General features: G+C 41.9%; 1 protein-coding gene and 1 pseudogene across 1 annotated transcript; one reads left to right on the forward strand and one right to left on the reverse strand.

Moving 5' to 3' along the window:
• Window positions 1-6,873: 6,873 nt before the first annotated feature.
• Window positions 6,874-9,031, reverse strand: LOC111236047 (annotated as a pseudogene).
• A 3,411-nt stretch (window positions 9,032-12,442) lies between these two features.
• LOC111216383 (gap junction delta-2 protein-like) lies at window positions 12,443-15,883 on the forward strand. The gene is made up of 2 exons (XM_022737894.1): window positions 12,443-12,513; window positions 15,040-15,883. Exons 1-2 carry the CDS (start codon window positions 12,443-12,445, stop codon window positions 15,881-15,883), a joined length of 915 nt encoding a protein of 304 aa, XP_022593615.1.
• The last annotated feature ends 837 nt before the right edge of the window (window positions 15,884-16,720 follow it).

Raw genomic sequence — 16,720 nt, forward strand, 5'->3', positions numbered from 1 at the left:
GTGACGAAAACGAGACGAGACGCAACGTAAATGCTGGTCATGTGACGATAACTATAATTAAATATATAATGCAATATTGTTGACGAATAAAAACGAGACTAAATTTGGTTTACAAAATAAAATAAAAACTCTGCTAAAATGTCTCTTCATTTTCGTTGACTAAAACGAGACGAGACGAAATGTTATAACGTCATTTCGACTCGTTTAGTCGAGTTATTATTATTTTGCAGTATTTCTGTTTCCTGTGTCTCACATCATCAGGTCGCACTGCGCCGACGCATGCGACGTCACTTCCTCAATCCCCACTCGCGGGCGGCATTTAGAAGTTGCAGCTGCGGTTGAACGACAATTTCAGAATCATAACGCGACAGAGAAAAGGACCGATGGCCGGCAGCCAGTCGGGGTTCTTCTTTGGAAGAAAAAGACGAAATGACATTTGGACACACTTTCATTACACAGAGGTGGAAAAAAAACCCAGAATGTGTTGTGGAAAAAGATGGGGAGAAATGCGACCACAAAATCACAGGAAAACACGTTTGGTTGGTAAAATAAATATGTTGTAAATTCAAATCAGAGCGTCTTGTGTGTCTGGAATGGATGTATTCTTGAGTCTATAAGGTAAAAATAATATAATAATAAGATAACCTTGTTTGAACTGTGAAATGGGTTTGGCTAAAAGAAAATTTTGGTTTTGTCCATACTACTAGGTACTTATACTATACTGGGTTAAATAGAATTGCATTACTAGAAAGAGACTAAAATAAAATTTTCATTGACTAAAACTAGACTAAAATGTCATCAGTTTTCGTCGACTAAAACTAGACTAAAATAGTCATGGATGATTCTGACTAAAATAAGACTAAAATGCTCAGACTTTTAGTCGACTAAAACTTGACTAGACTAAAAAGAGTATGAACGTGACTAAAACTAATAAAAACTAAAATGACAGCTTGACACAAAGACTAGACTAAAACTAAAATTAAAACAGGCCGCCAAAAACAACACTACTCTACATATGGGGCACCTGCTTAACCCACTGTGCCATTCAACGCCCCGACAATAATGGTTTTTAACCAAAATTGTCCTCAAAATTATAGAAAGACATGTACACACGCAAAGAACCACACATCAACAAGTACACACAAATACACCGTGCTTATTTACCTTATAGTTGCTCTCACACCTGAGTTAAAAGGCTGAGAATTAATTAGTTTATTTGGTCAATCAGAATCAGCTTTGCCCATTTCTGCCCAGTAACACCTGCTCCTGAATCTGTATTGCAGTCAGTGGGAGAGGTGGAGAGTACTCCCATCACTTCCTCAAAAACTGTAAAAGATATGAAAATGAGACCAAAACTGGATGATACAGGACAAAAATAATCTCTAAATTTTAGACATAAAAATAGTCAATGAAGGTTGGAAATTGTGGGATTTAAAAAGAGTTTGTCTGACTTTTTTGGAGGAATATTTTCAGGGATGGCTGAGAGGATTTGCCGTTAACTCTGGTTAGCGAGTGGAGCTGTGCCTAAAGACAGCGGAAATCACTGAAGATATAATAAACATCACAATCCTCTACACTGAAGTTACAACAACACAGCACTGGGCAAGCGAGACAGAGGGAGAGAAAGAGAAAAGCTAGTGCTAACTGCTAAGCTAAAGTAACTAGCAAACCTGAACAGCATGTAAACAAATGCTAAGTTAGTGAAAGTCACTAAAAGGAGCAGAGAGCTCTAAGTGTTCGAGCAGAAATAGTGTAAGACACTTTGATGACGAAAACAGCAACATTAACTGTGCTCAGAAAGAGCGGCAATTAATTATACCAGTAACAGAAACTGACTGGAGATGGGACACCACACTGACATCAGCACGTCACCACGTTAACGGCGTCACTAGTATTAGTGAAAAGACATCAGTAGAAGTAAATCACTGTGTAAAAATGTTCTTAGATAAAAGAACAAAGTAAGTCAGTTAAAATGTTTCTAAGTAAAGCTGTTACCACGTTACATTTGAAAATGGGAAGGGAGGAGTAAAACATGTTACAGGATGGTAATAATAATATTTCATAAAACTATAAAATTAAAGAACATCTTTAGGTTAACAGATATATCAGCAACAAAATCAACCAACTAATTTCAGTTAGGTACTTTGGAGCCTGAGCAAACACCTGAAAATTAGTAATATACTCAGTGTACAATGTATTGTTGAAATAGTTTTACAGTTGTTGATTCAATTGATCACTGTGGAGGATGTAATATATATTACATTATACAGAGGTGTTTCTGTTATTTAGCCTACCTTAAGTGATAAAAATGGGGTGGTGTGGGTGGTGATGGTGGTGGTGGTGGTGTGTGTGTATGTGTGTGTGTTTTGGGTGGGGGGTGTCCAATTGAGTCCATTTAGCCCATAAGAATCAGCTTTGTCCATTTCTGCACAGGTTCTGCGTTTGTAGCTCCTGCTGAGACCTGAGACCAGCTGTTTGCTATCAGCTTCTGAATTTGTATTGCATTCTATTGGAGAGCTACTTTGAGCTTTGAGCTACAGGAACTGTTCAACCATCAAAGTAATATATTCAATATGTCTGTTGTTGTATTTACTGTTGTACTGAACTGTAATCTCTAGAGAATCTATGAGCACTAAGTTAACAGCTTTCTGCCTGTGTGTGTGTGTGTGTGTGTGTGTGTGTGTGTGTGTGTGTGTGTGTGTGTGTGGACGTGTATGTCAACCTCACAGAGATCAAAGAGCCTCTTAATGAGCTGACTCGAACACCTGTGTCTAGCTGGAAGACACAGAGCTGACACAGATTTGGGTGTGATTTTGGCTTGGCGAGCCTCTCAAAGGACTGTTATTTGTGAAAAAACAGTAACTTCTATCAGAATGATAAGCAGACCATGACGGGCACAAGACCTTCTTGCACTGCATATCTGGATTTGGTATTTATAGAGCCAAAAATGTGAACAAAAGAGTAAGTTACAAAAAAAAATGTCACTTCTGCATTTCTCATGAAATCAGCTCCTGAATTTGTATTGCAGTCAATGGAAGAGGTGGTGAGCACTCCCTTCTCGTCATCAGGATCATACAGGATCATGTTCAAATTCTCTGTGCTAAGGTAAACACATTGTATGAAAAAAGACAAATTTGTCTACTATTGAGGAAGCCGTGATGTGTGAAGACTGAAACATGTGGCCGTGAGGACGATTTAAACAGAATTTTTTCAGAGGAGTTCTAGAGCTTCTCCCACTCTAGTGATTATGTCATCCACTCTGAACATTCAGTGCAATACACACCCATTATAAAGTCTGAAACAATCTAAAAATTACACAAAACGTAAACTGCTATTTTGTGTGAACAGTAATAGTTATCAAAATACCAATTTAAACCAAAAGAGTCTCATGTCTTGTGACCTATTTAACGTTTCAACCATTTTTCTATATTGAAGTATGACATAGCAGTAGAGCTCCAAATTTGGACTTTTTAAAGACGTCTCACCATTCATTCTCTCATAAGAAAATGCATCTCCTGCTGAAAATGCATGTGAATGCTGAGAGCTGAGTGAGATTGCTGAAACAATGCTGAAAAAGCTGAAGCAACTGCTGAAGCAATGCTAAAGTAGCTCAAGCAATTGCTGAAGTAATGCTAAAGTAGCTCAACCAATGGCTGAAGATTAAAAGCATAAATTGTAAGCTGGAGTTTGAATGGTATGAAATGGTTGAAAAAGACCTAAGTTGTTGTTGGAGAGTGTAACAAACAGCACAAAACTGTAGAAAATATACAAAATGTGAAAAAGAGAAAAACATGTTAGTTGAAAGCTAAATGGCCTATATTGGGTGAAAAAATCCTAACAAATAAGAAATGTACAAGCAAAACTATTAATGTCACACCTGAAGGAGATTTTCTAAGACAATGCTAAAATTGTTGAAAAACCAGCTCATATTAACTGAAGTACAAAATATAGGAGCTGAAGTTCATTAGCTGCAAAAGCTAAAAATTGAAACATGTTGAAACACTTGAAAGTCAAATTATTTACCGCCATAGGTGGAACTAGGAATAAAATGCCTTAAAAATGAAAAAACTATTTGTAATAGTAAAAGAAAGATGAGCTGATTCCTAAACAGTAGAAACTTTAATTTAAGATATGAATAAGATGAAAAATCGCTTAAAAGCTGGAAGTGTTGTGAAGAGTTTAAAGTTTGAATAAAGCTGAAAGTATTCTCAGTTCATTAAATTTCAAAGAAGTTGAAGTTTCGAAGGATTTGAACATCGTCTCTATTCACTTACATTGTAAAACATTGTAGAAAAAGCTTGTTATCCTAAAAATGATTAATTGTATTAAAGGAAAAGGAAGGAAAAGATACATCTCCTGAAGAAGTTGAACGTTTTGATTGTTGAACGGTTTATGTAGTATGTAAAAGTAGTAAACAAGTGAAGGAAAATAAAAGGAGGATCTGAAGTATACCACCAGTGGAGCAGGATAAATTCAATATGTCGTCTGGTGTATTTACTGTTGTTCTGTCCAGTCTGAACTGGTATCTTTGACTACTAATTTGTAAACAACTTACTGTGTGTGTGTGTGTGTGTGTGTGTGTGTGTGTGTGTGTGAGTGAGTGTGTCTGTTTCTGTCTGTGTGCCTCTCTGCTTGTCTGTATTTATATGTGTTTCTGTGTCAGTTAGAATGACAAACTGAAATTAATTGCAGAATGCTTCCTGATTATAACTGGAATGAAACATATTTCCAGTGAAAACTGTTTAGAGGTGTGTAAATCATTTTCTGTATTTAGTGTTGGAGCAGTCTGTAGCAGGATTTTGATAGAAATGTCAGTGTAGCGTTAACGCCATATTTTAGAATTTACTCTCGTTGAAATGGGGCACCAGTCCTCTAGGAGGACAACAATGAATTACTTCATTGCCAAATTTATCAATCTCATATCGGAAGCCATGACTTCTTGATTCAATGGATCTCCAGTTTCTATGTCAAAAGAATACAACAGGACAACAACTGGGTGTAAATAAAGGAGTTTATTTAACTAAACTACTATCTACAGAGTAAATGCAAGGTGTAATAATCATAAAGATGAAAATAATAATGAAATGAGCAGTGTGATGAGTTGGCAATGGTGGGAGAGGATATGTTATGGCTATACACTATGGCTATACAGCTAATGACACTATATCTACAAATTAGGTTTGATGATTAAATATTGCTATATTTCGACATCAACCCAGTCATGAGCAGTGTTAAGACCGGCCTACTGTGAGTTGCGCTGTAGCTGAAGACCCTCGGCTGGAACCCAGGTGGCTGTGATTGCCGTGGTAACCCTGGAGACGCAGGATCTAGGTGGATTCTCCTGGAGGCAGTGTCCTGTTATCACGATGACGGATTCTGCCGGTGTCTCAGCGGTTCAGCTCTGGTGGAGTTTGCCAGGAGACTTTCTGTCTCGGGCACTCTTGATTTCTGCTAGGCTTCTCTGCAGGCGGTCCTACAGATGTTATCTGCTGGTGTCTCTTGCGGGTTGATGTGAAATAAACTTTAATGCTCTTCACTTTGGCTGGATAACTCTAGAGGACACTGGCGTTGACCAGATGACTCTAATGTTGTCAAAATCTTCAAAAAGGGAAACTTGATGACGATTAAAAGTTACAAAATTACTCTGAGGCACTTCTGTTGCTTTGGTTCAGTTGGTCTTGACTTGGCTTATAAAAATAAAAGATCGCACTTGTAGCTCGTGGGAAAGAAAAATAAAAGACGCGAAAAGTGCAAAAATGACTAAGAGCCATGAGTTTGTGGCTAGCAGCTTAGAGCTAAGAGTTTACATGGCTACAGAGCCGGGCTTTGAGCCAGGACTCTGAGCCTTGAGCAAAGATCTCAGCTTCTAGTTTCTGCATCGTTTCTCGCTTCTTGCATCTTCTTGTCATCTGGGTTTCTCTGACTTTTCTTTCTCTTCTAGTTCTCTTCTGAACTGATTTTTGGAACTGCCTTTCTTGGAACTGTGACTTGTTCTGAACTGAACTATGTGAATTGATCACGACTGTTTTATCCCCTGGGGGCGGGTGCATGTTTCAGGGGCGTCCCAAATCTCCTGTGTTTGCACTTGGAGAAGAGAGTAATTTCCCACTGAACTTTGGAATAATTTAAATCTAGAGTTTACTTATAAATCCGCACATCCGTCTTCCACCATGACCACAAAACATTAAGTGAAATAACATAGAAAACTACTTGCACTAATAATGGCAGAGAGGAGTAATAGGAGTGTTGATTTAATATTACATCCTTCTAACCTGGAATTAATCATGATACAAGTGGTTAATTGATCAAACAACAATATAAACATTTCCCAAAGCTAATAGTTTATAAATGTGGATTACACAGCAGTTCTTTGACTGTAATAATAATAATAATATGGACATTCTGGATGTCATGTAGTGTGTGTTACCTCATGTGAAGGATGCTGACAGTATGGTCTCATGAAGGACATTGTCTTAAAATCTACATGTTACATTTCAAACATTCTATGGGATAGAAGTTTGGGATTAAAATATTGCATAGGAACATCTCATGAATTACAGAACAGCTAGATATTTAATTTTACATTCTTCCTTAGATCTGTGTCTGTGAAGAGAGTTCTGCTGGTCACTACCCAGGATTGGAATGTGGGTGGTAGTTTATGACTCTTATCTAGAGAGGGACAGAGGAAGGGAGGTTGGTGTGTGTGTTCATGCATGGCACAGACAGGCCAGGATTCACACCTTAGTGTTAATCAGTCCTTTTGTTGTTACTTGTCCTATATAAGAAACAATCAGTACTGTAATACACCTCAAGGTGCAACCTGGACACATCATCAGTGACGCTCCCGGGATCATAGGGTGTTTCGGGTCTTGGTCAGACACCCTCACCCGGGCGACCCATCAGTCCCCCGACTTGTGTCCAGGTAGCGCACTACGCCACGCCTCCCCCCTCTTCAACCAGAGCCAACGTGAAGCTTTTTCAGATGCTTCCAGGATGTTTTTGATGGCTCTTCGCCTGTGCAGTCCACAAATCCCAAGGAGCCCCAGGACCCAGTGTAAGGACTTGCCTGCAAAACCCCTGCAGCCCACCTCAATAGGCTCGCAGCGGGCCTTCCACCCATTCCTCCGACATTCAGCCACAAGATCTCCATAATTTGCCCTCTTCCTCTCCTGAGCTTCCTCCATTCTGTCCTCCCAGGGGACAGTTAGCTCAAGGAGCACCACCTGCTTGCTGGCTCCGGACATCAAGACTATGTCTGGTTGGAGTGTCGTGGCTGCGATGATGTCTGGGAATCGCAACTGCCTCCCTAGGTCAACCAGGAGCTGCCAGTCCCTTGCTGTTGTGAGCAGGCCCCCCTGAGTCTTCTTGGAGGGTTGAGGTTTCTCCCCTGCTCGGACAAAGGTAATCGTGCTCTTGGTTGGGTGTTGCCGCTTGCTAGTGTTGATGCCAGTGCAGATGGTGTCTGCTATTGCCCGCAGGACCTGGGCGTGGCGCCAACGATACCTGCCATCTCCCAAGGCCTTTGAGCAACAGCTGAGGATGTGTTCTAGTGATCCTCTTTTCTGACAAAGCTGGCACACAGGTGAGTCTGTGAGGCCCCAGGTGAACAGGTTAGCAGGGCTTGGGAGGACATCGTAGACTGATTGGACCAAGAACTTAAACTGGTGTGGCTCTGCCTTCCAGAGTTCGGTCCAGGTGATCTTGCGGCCAGCTATGTGCTCCCACTTGGTCCAGGCCCCCTGCTTGCTCATGCCCACCACTCTGCTGAAGCGGGCCTCCTCCACCTCGGTGCGTACCTCCTCCTGGATAAGCTTTCGCCTTTCCTTTCCTCTGGCTCTGCTGTAGCTTGGTTTTGGGTTGCTACCCAGCCCAGCCCGACCAGTAGCCACGGTTCACACCAGGGTGCTGTGCCGCAGCCTCGCCTCTGCTCGCTCTACTGCATCCTGGGCACGCCACTTCCTTCCTGTTCTGACCTCCACACCTGCTGAAGATACTTTTCCATCAACAGAATCTCTGTAGAGCAGGACTTCTCTGGCCCAGGAAATCTTGAACTCCTCTGCCAGACTGCTGAAAGGGAGCTGCAGCTTGGTGTTGTGCCCAAACAAAGCAATGCTGCTTAGGCTTCGTGGCAGGCCCAGCCACCTGCGCAGGGATGAGCTGATCTTCCTCTCAAAACCCTCAACCATGGTCATTGGGAATTGGGAAGCAGCGGCCAGAGGAGACGAGGCAGGATGCCATGCTGATAGATCCAGGCCTTGAACTTCCCAGGAAGTCCTGACTTGTCCACAGCTGAGAGCCACGTGTTGAGGTTATCGCTGGTAGCTTGACGTGCAGCGGTATCCTTCAGATCGCTGGTGAAGCGCTTGCCCAGGCTCTTCACTGGCTTTTCTGACACAGATGGAATTCTGGTGTCTCCCAGGCTGAAATGGAAGCGGTCGGTTACCTTCCCTTCCCTCAGGACTAAGGACCTGGACTTGGCGGGTTTGAAACTCATTCTTGCCCAACTAATGAGTCGATCAAGGCCTTGAAGGAGCCATCTGCATCCCGGCACTGATGTTGTGGTTACGGTGAGATCATCCATGAATGCTCTAATTGGGGGTTGTCGGGTGCCAGATCTGGACAAAGGGCCTCTGCACTCTACTTCCGCAGACTTCACGAGCATATTCATGGCCAGTGCAAACAGCGACACAGAGATTGTGCAGCCTGTAATGATGCCTTTCTCCAGACGATGCCAATCTGATGTTGTAGTGCCAGAGGACACCCTCAGACTAAAGTTGTTATAATAGTCGAGGACGAGGTTGCAGACCTTCTCTGGGACATGGTATCTGCTCAGGGACAATTCCACCAGCTTATGTGGAATCGATCCATAAGCATTGGCGAGGTCCAGCCACAGTACTGCCAAATCGCCTCTGCTCTCTCGTGCCTCACGGAGCAGCTGTGTTACCACGCCTGTGTGTTCGATACACCCTGGAACTCCTGGGACTCCTCCCTTCTGCACCGAGGTGTCAATATAGGTGTTCTTCAGGAGAACCAAATATCATTAGACAAAGTCTTATTGTTACAAACTGGAGATTTTGCCTATATTCTCCAGTTGTCTGGTGTCCATTGGTTAATCCTCTGGAGCTGACCCTTTGACCTTTGGTCTGGTTCTGTGTCGTTTGGACATGCTAAAAGCATGCCTGTTTGTGGAAGAGGGGTCCTTTGTCTCTGTTTTCTATCAATCTGATAGTTTGATGGTAGGAAGAGTCGCAAAGTGTCAATTGTGGGTCCGTAACTCTGCATGTCCTTATAATGAACTTCCTTAAGGGCTAGTGACTGATGCCAGGCCACGTATGTACGCTACATCAGTGAAGTGGTTGATAAACACCACGATTATCAGAGGAGTCTCTAATCAGGTAATTTGACCTCTGTCTAGCTACATACATTTCTTTATATCTGAAAAAGATAGCACCTGGAAAACACTGGGTGAGGTAGTTCACCAATGAGAATGAGCTGTGAAGGTAATCGACCAATTAGAATATATGTAATGTGGAGTCAGATTGTAAACTGAAATTAATGGCCAAATGTTTCCTGACTAAAATTGTTTCTATCTACCTGCTTGTCCCTGTCTGTCTGTCTGATTGTCTGCCTGTCTTTCTGTGTACCTGTCAACCTGTGTGTCTATTTTGTGTGTGTGTGTGTGTGTGTGTGTATGTGTGTGTGTGTGTGTGTGTGTGTGTGTGTGTGTGTGTGTGTGTGTGTCTATGCTATCTCCTGTCTGAGTGTAGGCGTGTCTGTGTACCTGTCTTGATTCCTGCGTATTTGCTGTGTACTGTGTCCAGCTCTGAACTGTTATCCCTAGAGTGTAACTTATAAGACACTGTCAGTGTGTCTGGTTGTATGTCTGTGTTGATCGTGTGTGTGTGTGTCTATCTAATCTCCCTGTCTGTGTACCTGTCTGTATTTGCTGTTGTTCTGTCCAGTCTGAACTGTTGATCTCTCTATGGTATTAACTTCTAAACACAGCTGGCTCATGGTGGTGTGTGGTGTGTGTGTGTGTGTGTGTGTGTGTGTGTGTGTGTGTGTTTGTGTGTCTGGTTATGTGTTTGTCTATCTATCTGCCTGTCTGTCTGTCTGTCTACTTGTTTACCTGTCTGTATCTGTCTTCCCGTCGTTCTGTCTGTGTACCTCTCTGTTTGTCTGTATTTACTGTATGTGTGTTTCTGTGTCAGTGTGAATGACAAACTGAAATTAACTGCCGAATGCTTCCTGATTAAAACTGGACTGAAACATATTTCCAGTGAAAACAGTTGTGATGTGTATAAATCATTGCAGAAATGTTAGTAAAGTGGTTGATAAACACTACAGATATCAGAGGAGTCTGTAATCAGGTAATTTGACCCAGCTGTGTGTCCCCTCCCTGCACTCAGGGGTTGCCATGGTGACAATGCTGTCTGTCTGTCTGGCTGTCTACCTTTCTTAATGCTGAAAAAAGTAGCACATTGAAAACACTGGTTAAAGGTAATCCACCAATCAGAACATATGTAATTTGGAGTCAGTTAGATTGCAAACTGAAATTAACAGCCAAATGTTTCCTGAATAATATTGTGTCTGACTCTGTCTGTCTGTTTGTCTGCCTGTCTGTCTGTGTACCTGTCAACCTGTCTATGTGTCTATTTTGTGTGTGTGTGTGTGTGTGTGTGTGTTTGTGTGTTTGTATGTAAGAGAGAGTGTCTTGCTGTTGAAGAAACAGAGCTCATACAAATCTATGGCAGAAACAGGTCAACGAACCTCTCAAACTCCTGCCATTTAATTAAAAACATAATACATGCAAAATAACTTACTGGAGGTTCTGTTGCGCAGCCTACGGCTACACACACACACACACACACACACACACACACACACACACACACACACACACATATATATATATATTGACAGAAACCAGTGACGTGCAGTCAGGTGAGGCACTGCCTCACCTGCCATCATGGAAAGAAAAAAAAAGTAAAAAGAAAAAAAATTAATTAAATTGTTATATGTATACAGTGATTATACTATAAAGTTATTTTCCATTTAACTTCACCAGTTTTAGATTATTTTTATTCAAAATCGCTGAATTTTGACATTTACCGTTCAAATACTGAGAAGAGACTTGCGGTGTGGCAGCAGCCAGCTGAGCCTCACCATGGATTGCGCAATGACTCGGCTAACTGCTGGCCTGCTGTGCAGTGAGACCGTATTGCTATCTCTCTGTATGTCGCTATCAAAATGTTCAAACACTTTTGCTATATGAATTATATTATAAATTTCCATAGTTTAGTTAGCTGAGGTATATAATGTACAGTGTATTTTATCAACAACTGTATGTGTGTAACGTGTTTCTTGTGCTGAGCAATCATAAAACGGCTGCGAAGACGCACTGGGTGAGGCACGCAGTTCTCCTGCCTCATGGTAGAGGGCGCTAGTGATGAAGTCAGTGCCGCACCAGCCATGAACCTCACCGCACGTCACTGACAGAAACACACAAACACCATCCCTAAAATGTGGATTAAGCTTCAAAATAAAAGTCTCAACATGGTAAACCGGAATTTTTGGCTCTGTTGTACAAAACCTTATGTAATTTATACTGGCAAACACAGAAGCACAGACACTTTCAAAATAAGAGTCCCAAAAAGGTAAGAGATAAGCTAGGTCATAAAAGTTCGATCTTAGAAGCTATGTCTATATGGGGATATAGTGGCATGTACGTGTGTGTCACATGTGTCTTGCTATGGTTGTGGGGACAAATTTGGGTTTGAAACCATCAGTATGACGTTATTTTGTCAGTCGTGACAGCTTCAAAAGGCTTTCGGAGGGACAACTGCAGTGACTGAGGTCAGTGTCAGGATAAGTCTCTATGACATGAATGAAACTGAAAGTAACGTCCTTTGTACAGATTGAAATGAGAGGAGTGAAGTACACGCTAAGCAGCATGCATATTCAAAATTTCTCCCGGAATTTTCTTGTATATATCTTAAATGCTATTGCATTGTAGGCACATAATGAGGGTTTACACCCCCAGTCTATATGATCAGAACTATATTTATTTCTCCTGACACCACCAGAGGGGCCCGGGACCTGGATCTGGGCTCCTGATATAAAAGTTCAGGTGCAGTTCACGGTCTCAGCAAAGCCGGGGGTGATGGATGTGCTGCTCTGGAGAGCCATGCATCCCTGGCTTTCTCTAACACACCAGCCGGTGTGCGTGTGACGCACAGGAGTCTACTTAAAGCGGGATTAGCATTGAGCGGTGCGCTTCACACCGCGCTCAGTCTGTCAGAGGCGCTCAGAGGACGCTCAGGAGCTCAGGAGCACTCAGGCAGAGAAACACATCCATGCAGCCGCTGGATACTGTCGGCGCACTCAGACACAGAGGAGAATCCTCTGCTTTCTGATAGTGATTTTCTCCGGATGAGCAGCCATGGGGGAGTGGACCATATTAGAGCGTCTTCTGGAGGCGGCCGTCCAGCAGCACTCTACTATGATCGGAAGGTAAGAGAGAGAGGTGTGTCTGATATAGAGGTCTGAATTCAACGCAGGGCCAGACAGTCAACATACAGAGGACCCATGTGATGTCACCTGTGAACATGACGTTGAGGGCAAGCAGAGACTGTTGTAGGAGGACCAGGGTGTTAGACTGAAAGGGCAGTTACTAAAATGCGGACCAGTCTCTGCCTCCTCTACACATGACCTCCTTGTACCTGCCTGGTGGACTGCCTCTGTAAGGAGGCTCCTTCATGAAGGGTTTATAAGGAGAGGCTTAATCAGGGGTTCACACGTCACATTCTTAATGAGACAAACCTCAGGTTGCCAGGATTGAAGAATCATCTCTGTTGCTACACTGTTGTCTTGATTAACTGAAAAGCAAAGGGGTTCTTCAAAAGCTCAAAGGTGTTTCTTATTAATGGTTTATATGTGATTAATAAAGTATTAATGAAGAATCATTTGAAGTGTTGATGAGGACAGATGTGCTTTAGGCACATTTTCATTTCTCACATGAAAAACACAGAAACAGAATACATACACAGGCCCTGACATAGCAGTGCACACACACACACACACACACACACACACACACACACACACACACACACACACACACACACACTCTCACACTCACACCTATACATGCTGTGCTGGATTACTTTCCTCTTCTAAACCCTTTAAATGGAAGTTAAATAAAGGTTTGCTGTAAAGGGAATGAGAGAACAGATCAGTTCATTTAATGGTACAGTGGTCTTTAAAGTTTAACCATTAAACACATGTATTTTTACATGAGCTCTTATAGGTTTATCAAACACATCTGTTACTGAAAAACACTCAGTAACAGTAGAGGATGTGTTTGTGGGTTTGTTTTTTCTATGTGATTTCAAGTTTGACAACAATCTGTCACACATGAAGGCATCATCAAGATACAGTCATGTCTGTCTCTTATGGAAACATCAGGTCACTCAAAGGTTTTCTTAATAGATAGATAGATAGATAGATAGATAGATAGATTCACGTAATCACAAATCACATTTAATAAAACCTGAGTTGTAACGGTCAGTCCTTCAGTCCTGATATAGGAAGTGCATCACTGAGAACGTTAGGCCTGCTCTGACTGCTGTAAATCACCTCATCACAACAGAATCAAAGCAACACACATAGCAATGCAGAAATGATGTTCACTGTGATGGATCTAACACATTAACATTCAACACATGATGGTATCAAGGGCATGGGTGTGGTCTCAACATTGGTAGGGATACAACAACCCCTCCAAAACTATTTTTTTCCCTCAGAATTCTGACTTTAAAACTTTAAATAATTCTAAGAAAAAAGTCTGAGTTTAAGCCCCCAATGTCTCAAGATCCTAACAGTGCCACTGAATCTACTGAACCACAGGACTGTTTCCATATTTTTCTCTGAGTCAGGTTTGGTAAAATCATCCAGTGTTTACAGGTTACATGCAGTTCCTGTGCATGAAGTTTGTCAATACTTTCTGTACAAAGGTTTGAAATAAAAAAAAAAAAAGTGAAAAGAATACATTTAAGTTAATTAATTTAACAGGATTCATACCCCAGTGTCTTGGGTGTCCATCCTAAATGTGATCCATTCTTCCATCACAGCTTGGTGCTTAGACTTTTTCACTCTGTATATTATTTCACCTGACTTAAAGTGTTTTCTGGCCGAAAAGGTTTCGTATTATATACTTTTGTTTTTATTTGAAGTGTTGATCCATAAGAAGATATATTTGTGGTTTTAAGAACCAAAAACCATCTCAATGTAGTTTTATATCTCCTCTCTCAGGCTTCTCTCTGGGGCTCTAGTAACAACAGGTTGGTGAGCCAATCAGAAGAGAGGAGGCTCTGAGCCTCCATTCACATAGGCTGACTGTTCTGAGTGATCCAATGAAATATAGCAGATTTCAGCTAAACACTCAACACAAACCAAATCCTGCAAGGTTGGATGGTGGGTCCGGGTGGGTGGGGCCAAGGGTGGTGACTGCTTCGTTGTGACATCACAAAGTTCCAGAAGTCTTGATGGCTTGTTTTAAGGCTCAGTTTCTGTATAAAGGCATTTCTCTGTGGACTGAACACTTTGATATTTTTTACAGTATTTAATATTGAACCTAGACCTGCTTTATAATCAAACAACACATGGACATCTACCTTTATACTATATGGACCTTTAAAATACATTTCTGACCAAAAGAAGGAACAGAACAGTAACATTACATAACTTTGAAGAAAGTAAAACCACCAAAATTTTACAGATGAAATAAACAAACTTAAAAAATAATAACATTAATTTGCATCACAGGGCTTCTATAAAAATGAGCAAAGATGAAAAAATAAATTGACCGTGTAGCAGACAGGAACAATTTTCTTTGGTCACCTCCTCCAGGTTGGGAACCAGTGTTATCATTAGTACATCTGAACGTGAAGTTCACCAGCTACAGGTGTATATCTCTATTCAAGAACACAAACCACTAGTGTGAGAGTTAATATGTTTCTGGTGCTGCTGTCCCCTCAGGATCCTGCTGACTGTGGTAGTGATCTTCCGGATCCTGATTGTGGCGATAGTCGGAGAGACTGTGTACAACGACGAGCAGTCCATGTTTGTGTGTAACACCTTACAGCCAGGCTGCAACCAGGCCTGCTATGACAAGGCCTTCCCCATCTCCCACATCAGGTACTGGGTGTTCCAGATCATCATGGTGTGCTGCCCCAGCCTCTGCTTCATCACCTACTCTGTGCACCAGTCCGCCAAGCAGAGGGAACGGCGCTATTCCACAGTGTACCTCTCCCTGGACAAAGACCAGGATTCCATGAGAAGAGACAACAGCAAGAAGATTAAGAACACCATCGTGAACGGAGTCCTGCAGAACACAGAGAACTCCAACAAAGAGGCAGAGCCCGACTGCCTGGAGGTCAAGGACATCTCCAGCTCAGTCCTGAGAACTACAAAGTCAAAGATGAGAAGGCAGGAGGGCATCTCTAGGTTCTACATCATCCAGGTGGTATTCAGAAATGCACTAGAGATAGGGTTTCTGGTGGGTCAATACTTCCTGTATGGATTCAATGTCCCTGCAGTGTATGAGTGTGATCGATACCCTTGCATAAAGGATGTGGAGTGCTATGTCTCGAGGCCCACAGAGAAGACAGTCTTTCTGGTGTTTATGTTCGCGGTCAGCGGCATCTGTGTGGTGCTGAACTTGGCAGAGCTCAACCATCTTGGCTGGAGGAAGATCAAGACTGCTGTGAGAGGAGTGCAGGCTAGGAGGAAGTCCATCTATGAGATCCGGAACAAAGACCTACCCAGGATGAGTATGCCAAACTTTGGGCGCACTCAGTCCAGTGACTCTGCATATGTGTAGTGCACAGACTTGACAAGACTGCAGGACAGCTGAGTAGAGACTAGTTATCAGGTACAACTCATTTATTAGTATGTAGTCTTCAAAGGAACCAAGGGTTGGAGGTTTACAGAGAGTCTCTCTGAAACACAGCAGACAAGACAAGGGTCGTTCTCTCCTCAGTGATTCATTAAGGTGGAGCAGTAAGCTCACTGACATCATGTTTACATCATGTTAACATCATGATGACAACACGTTGACATCAGGTCACTGACATCATGTTGACATCATGTTAACATCATGATGACTTTAGGTCACTGACATCATATTGCTAACATCATGTTGACAACATATCATTGACATCATGTTGACATCATGGTTTTAACATCATGTTGACATCATGATGACATCATGTTGACATCAGAGTCCTGTACTACGAAGCAAGTTCAACATACCCAGGACAACTTTTAGTTTTCTGGCTTGACTAAACCTATAAATGACCGTCCTGCTAACCTGTACTACAAAGCAGGTTATGAAGTGGCTCAGTTAACCCTGGGTTTACCTGTACAGTTATGAGCGTGTTCATGTGAAAGAGGTGGAGTTGTTAATTATAAGCAACATCATCAGAACAATGAATGAAGTACTTAATATGATATTAGAAGAAACACTGATACATGCCGGTAAGTTCAGTTATAGCAACGTCCAAAAGTGATATTCAATAAGGTGAAATGTAATATGATCACATCACTGGAATAAAAATATATTATTTCCATGTCTAAATATAATTTCTATTAAATTCAGACTAAAGATGAATGATAATGAATTATCATTATGTTTGAGTATTTTTGCTCTTCAGTCTGA

This window comes from Seriola dumerili, unplaced genomic scaffold (assembly GCF_002260705.1).
Source record: "Seriola dumerili isolate Sdu_G_001 unplaced genomic scaffold, Sdu_1.0 BDQW01000025.1, whole genome shotgun sequence".
NCBI classification, from domain to species: Eukaryota; Metazoa; Chordata; class Actinopteri; order Carangiformes; family Carangidae; genus Seriola; species Seriola dumerili.

Bases quoted from the DNA above. Each gene is read 5' to 3' on its own strand.
- LOC111216383 (XM_022737894.1), top strand. From the start codon at position 12,443: ATGGGGGAGTGGACCATATTAGAGCGTCTTCTGGAGGCGGCCGTCCAG. The intron at 12,514-15,039 runs GTAAGAGAGAGA...CTGTCCCCTCAG, and splicing joins CACTCTACTATGATCGGAAG to GATCCTGCTGACTGTGGTAG.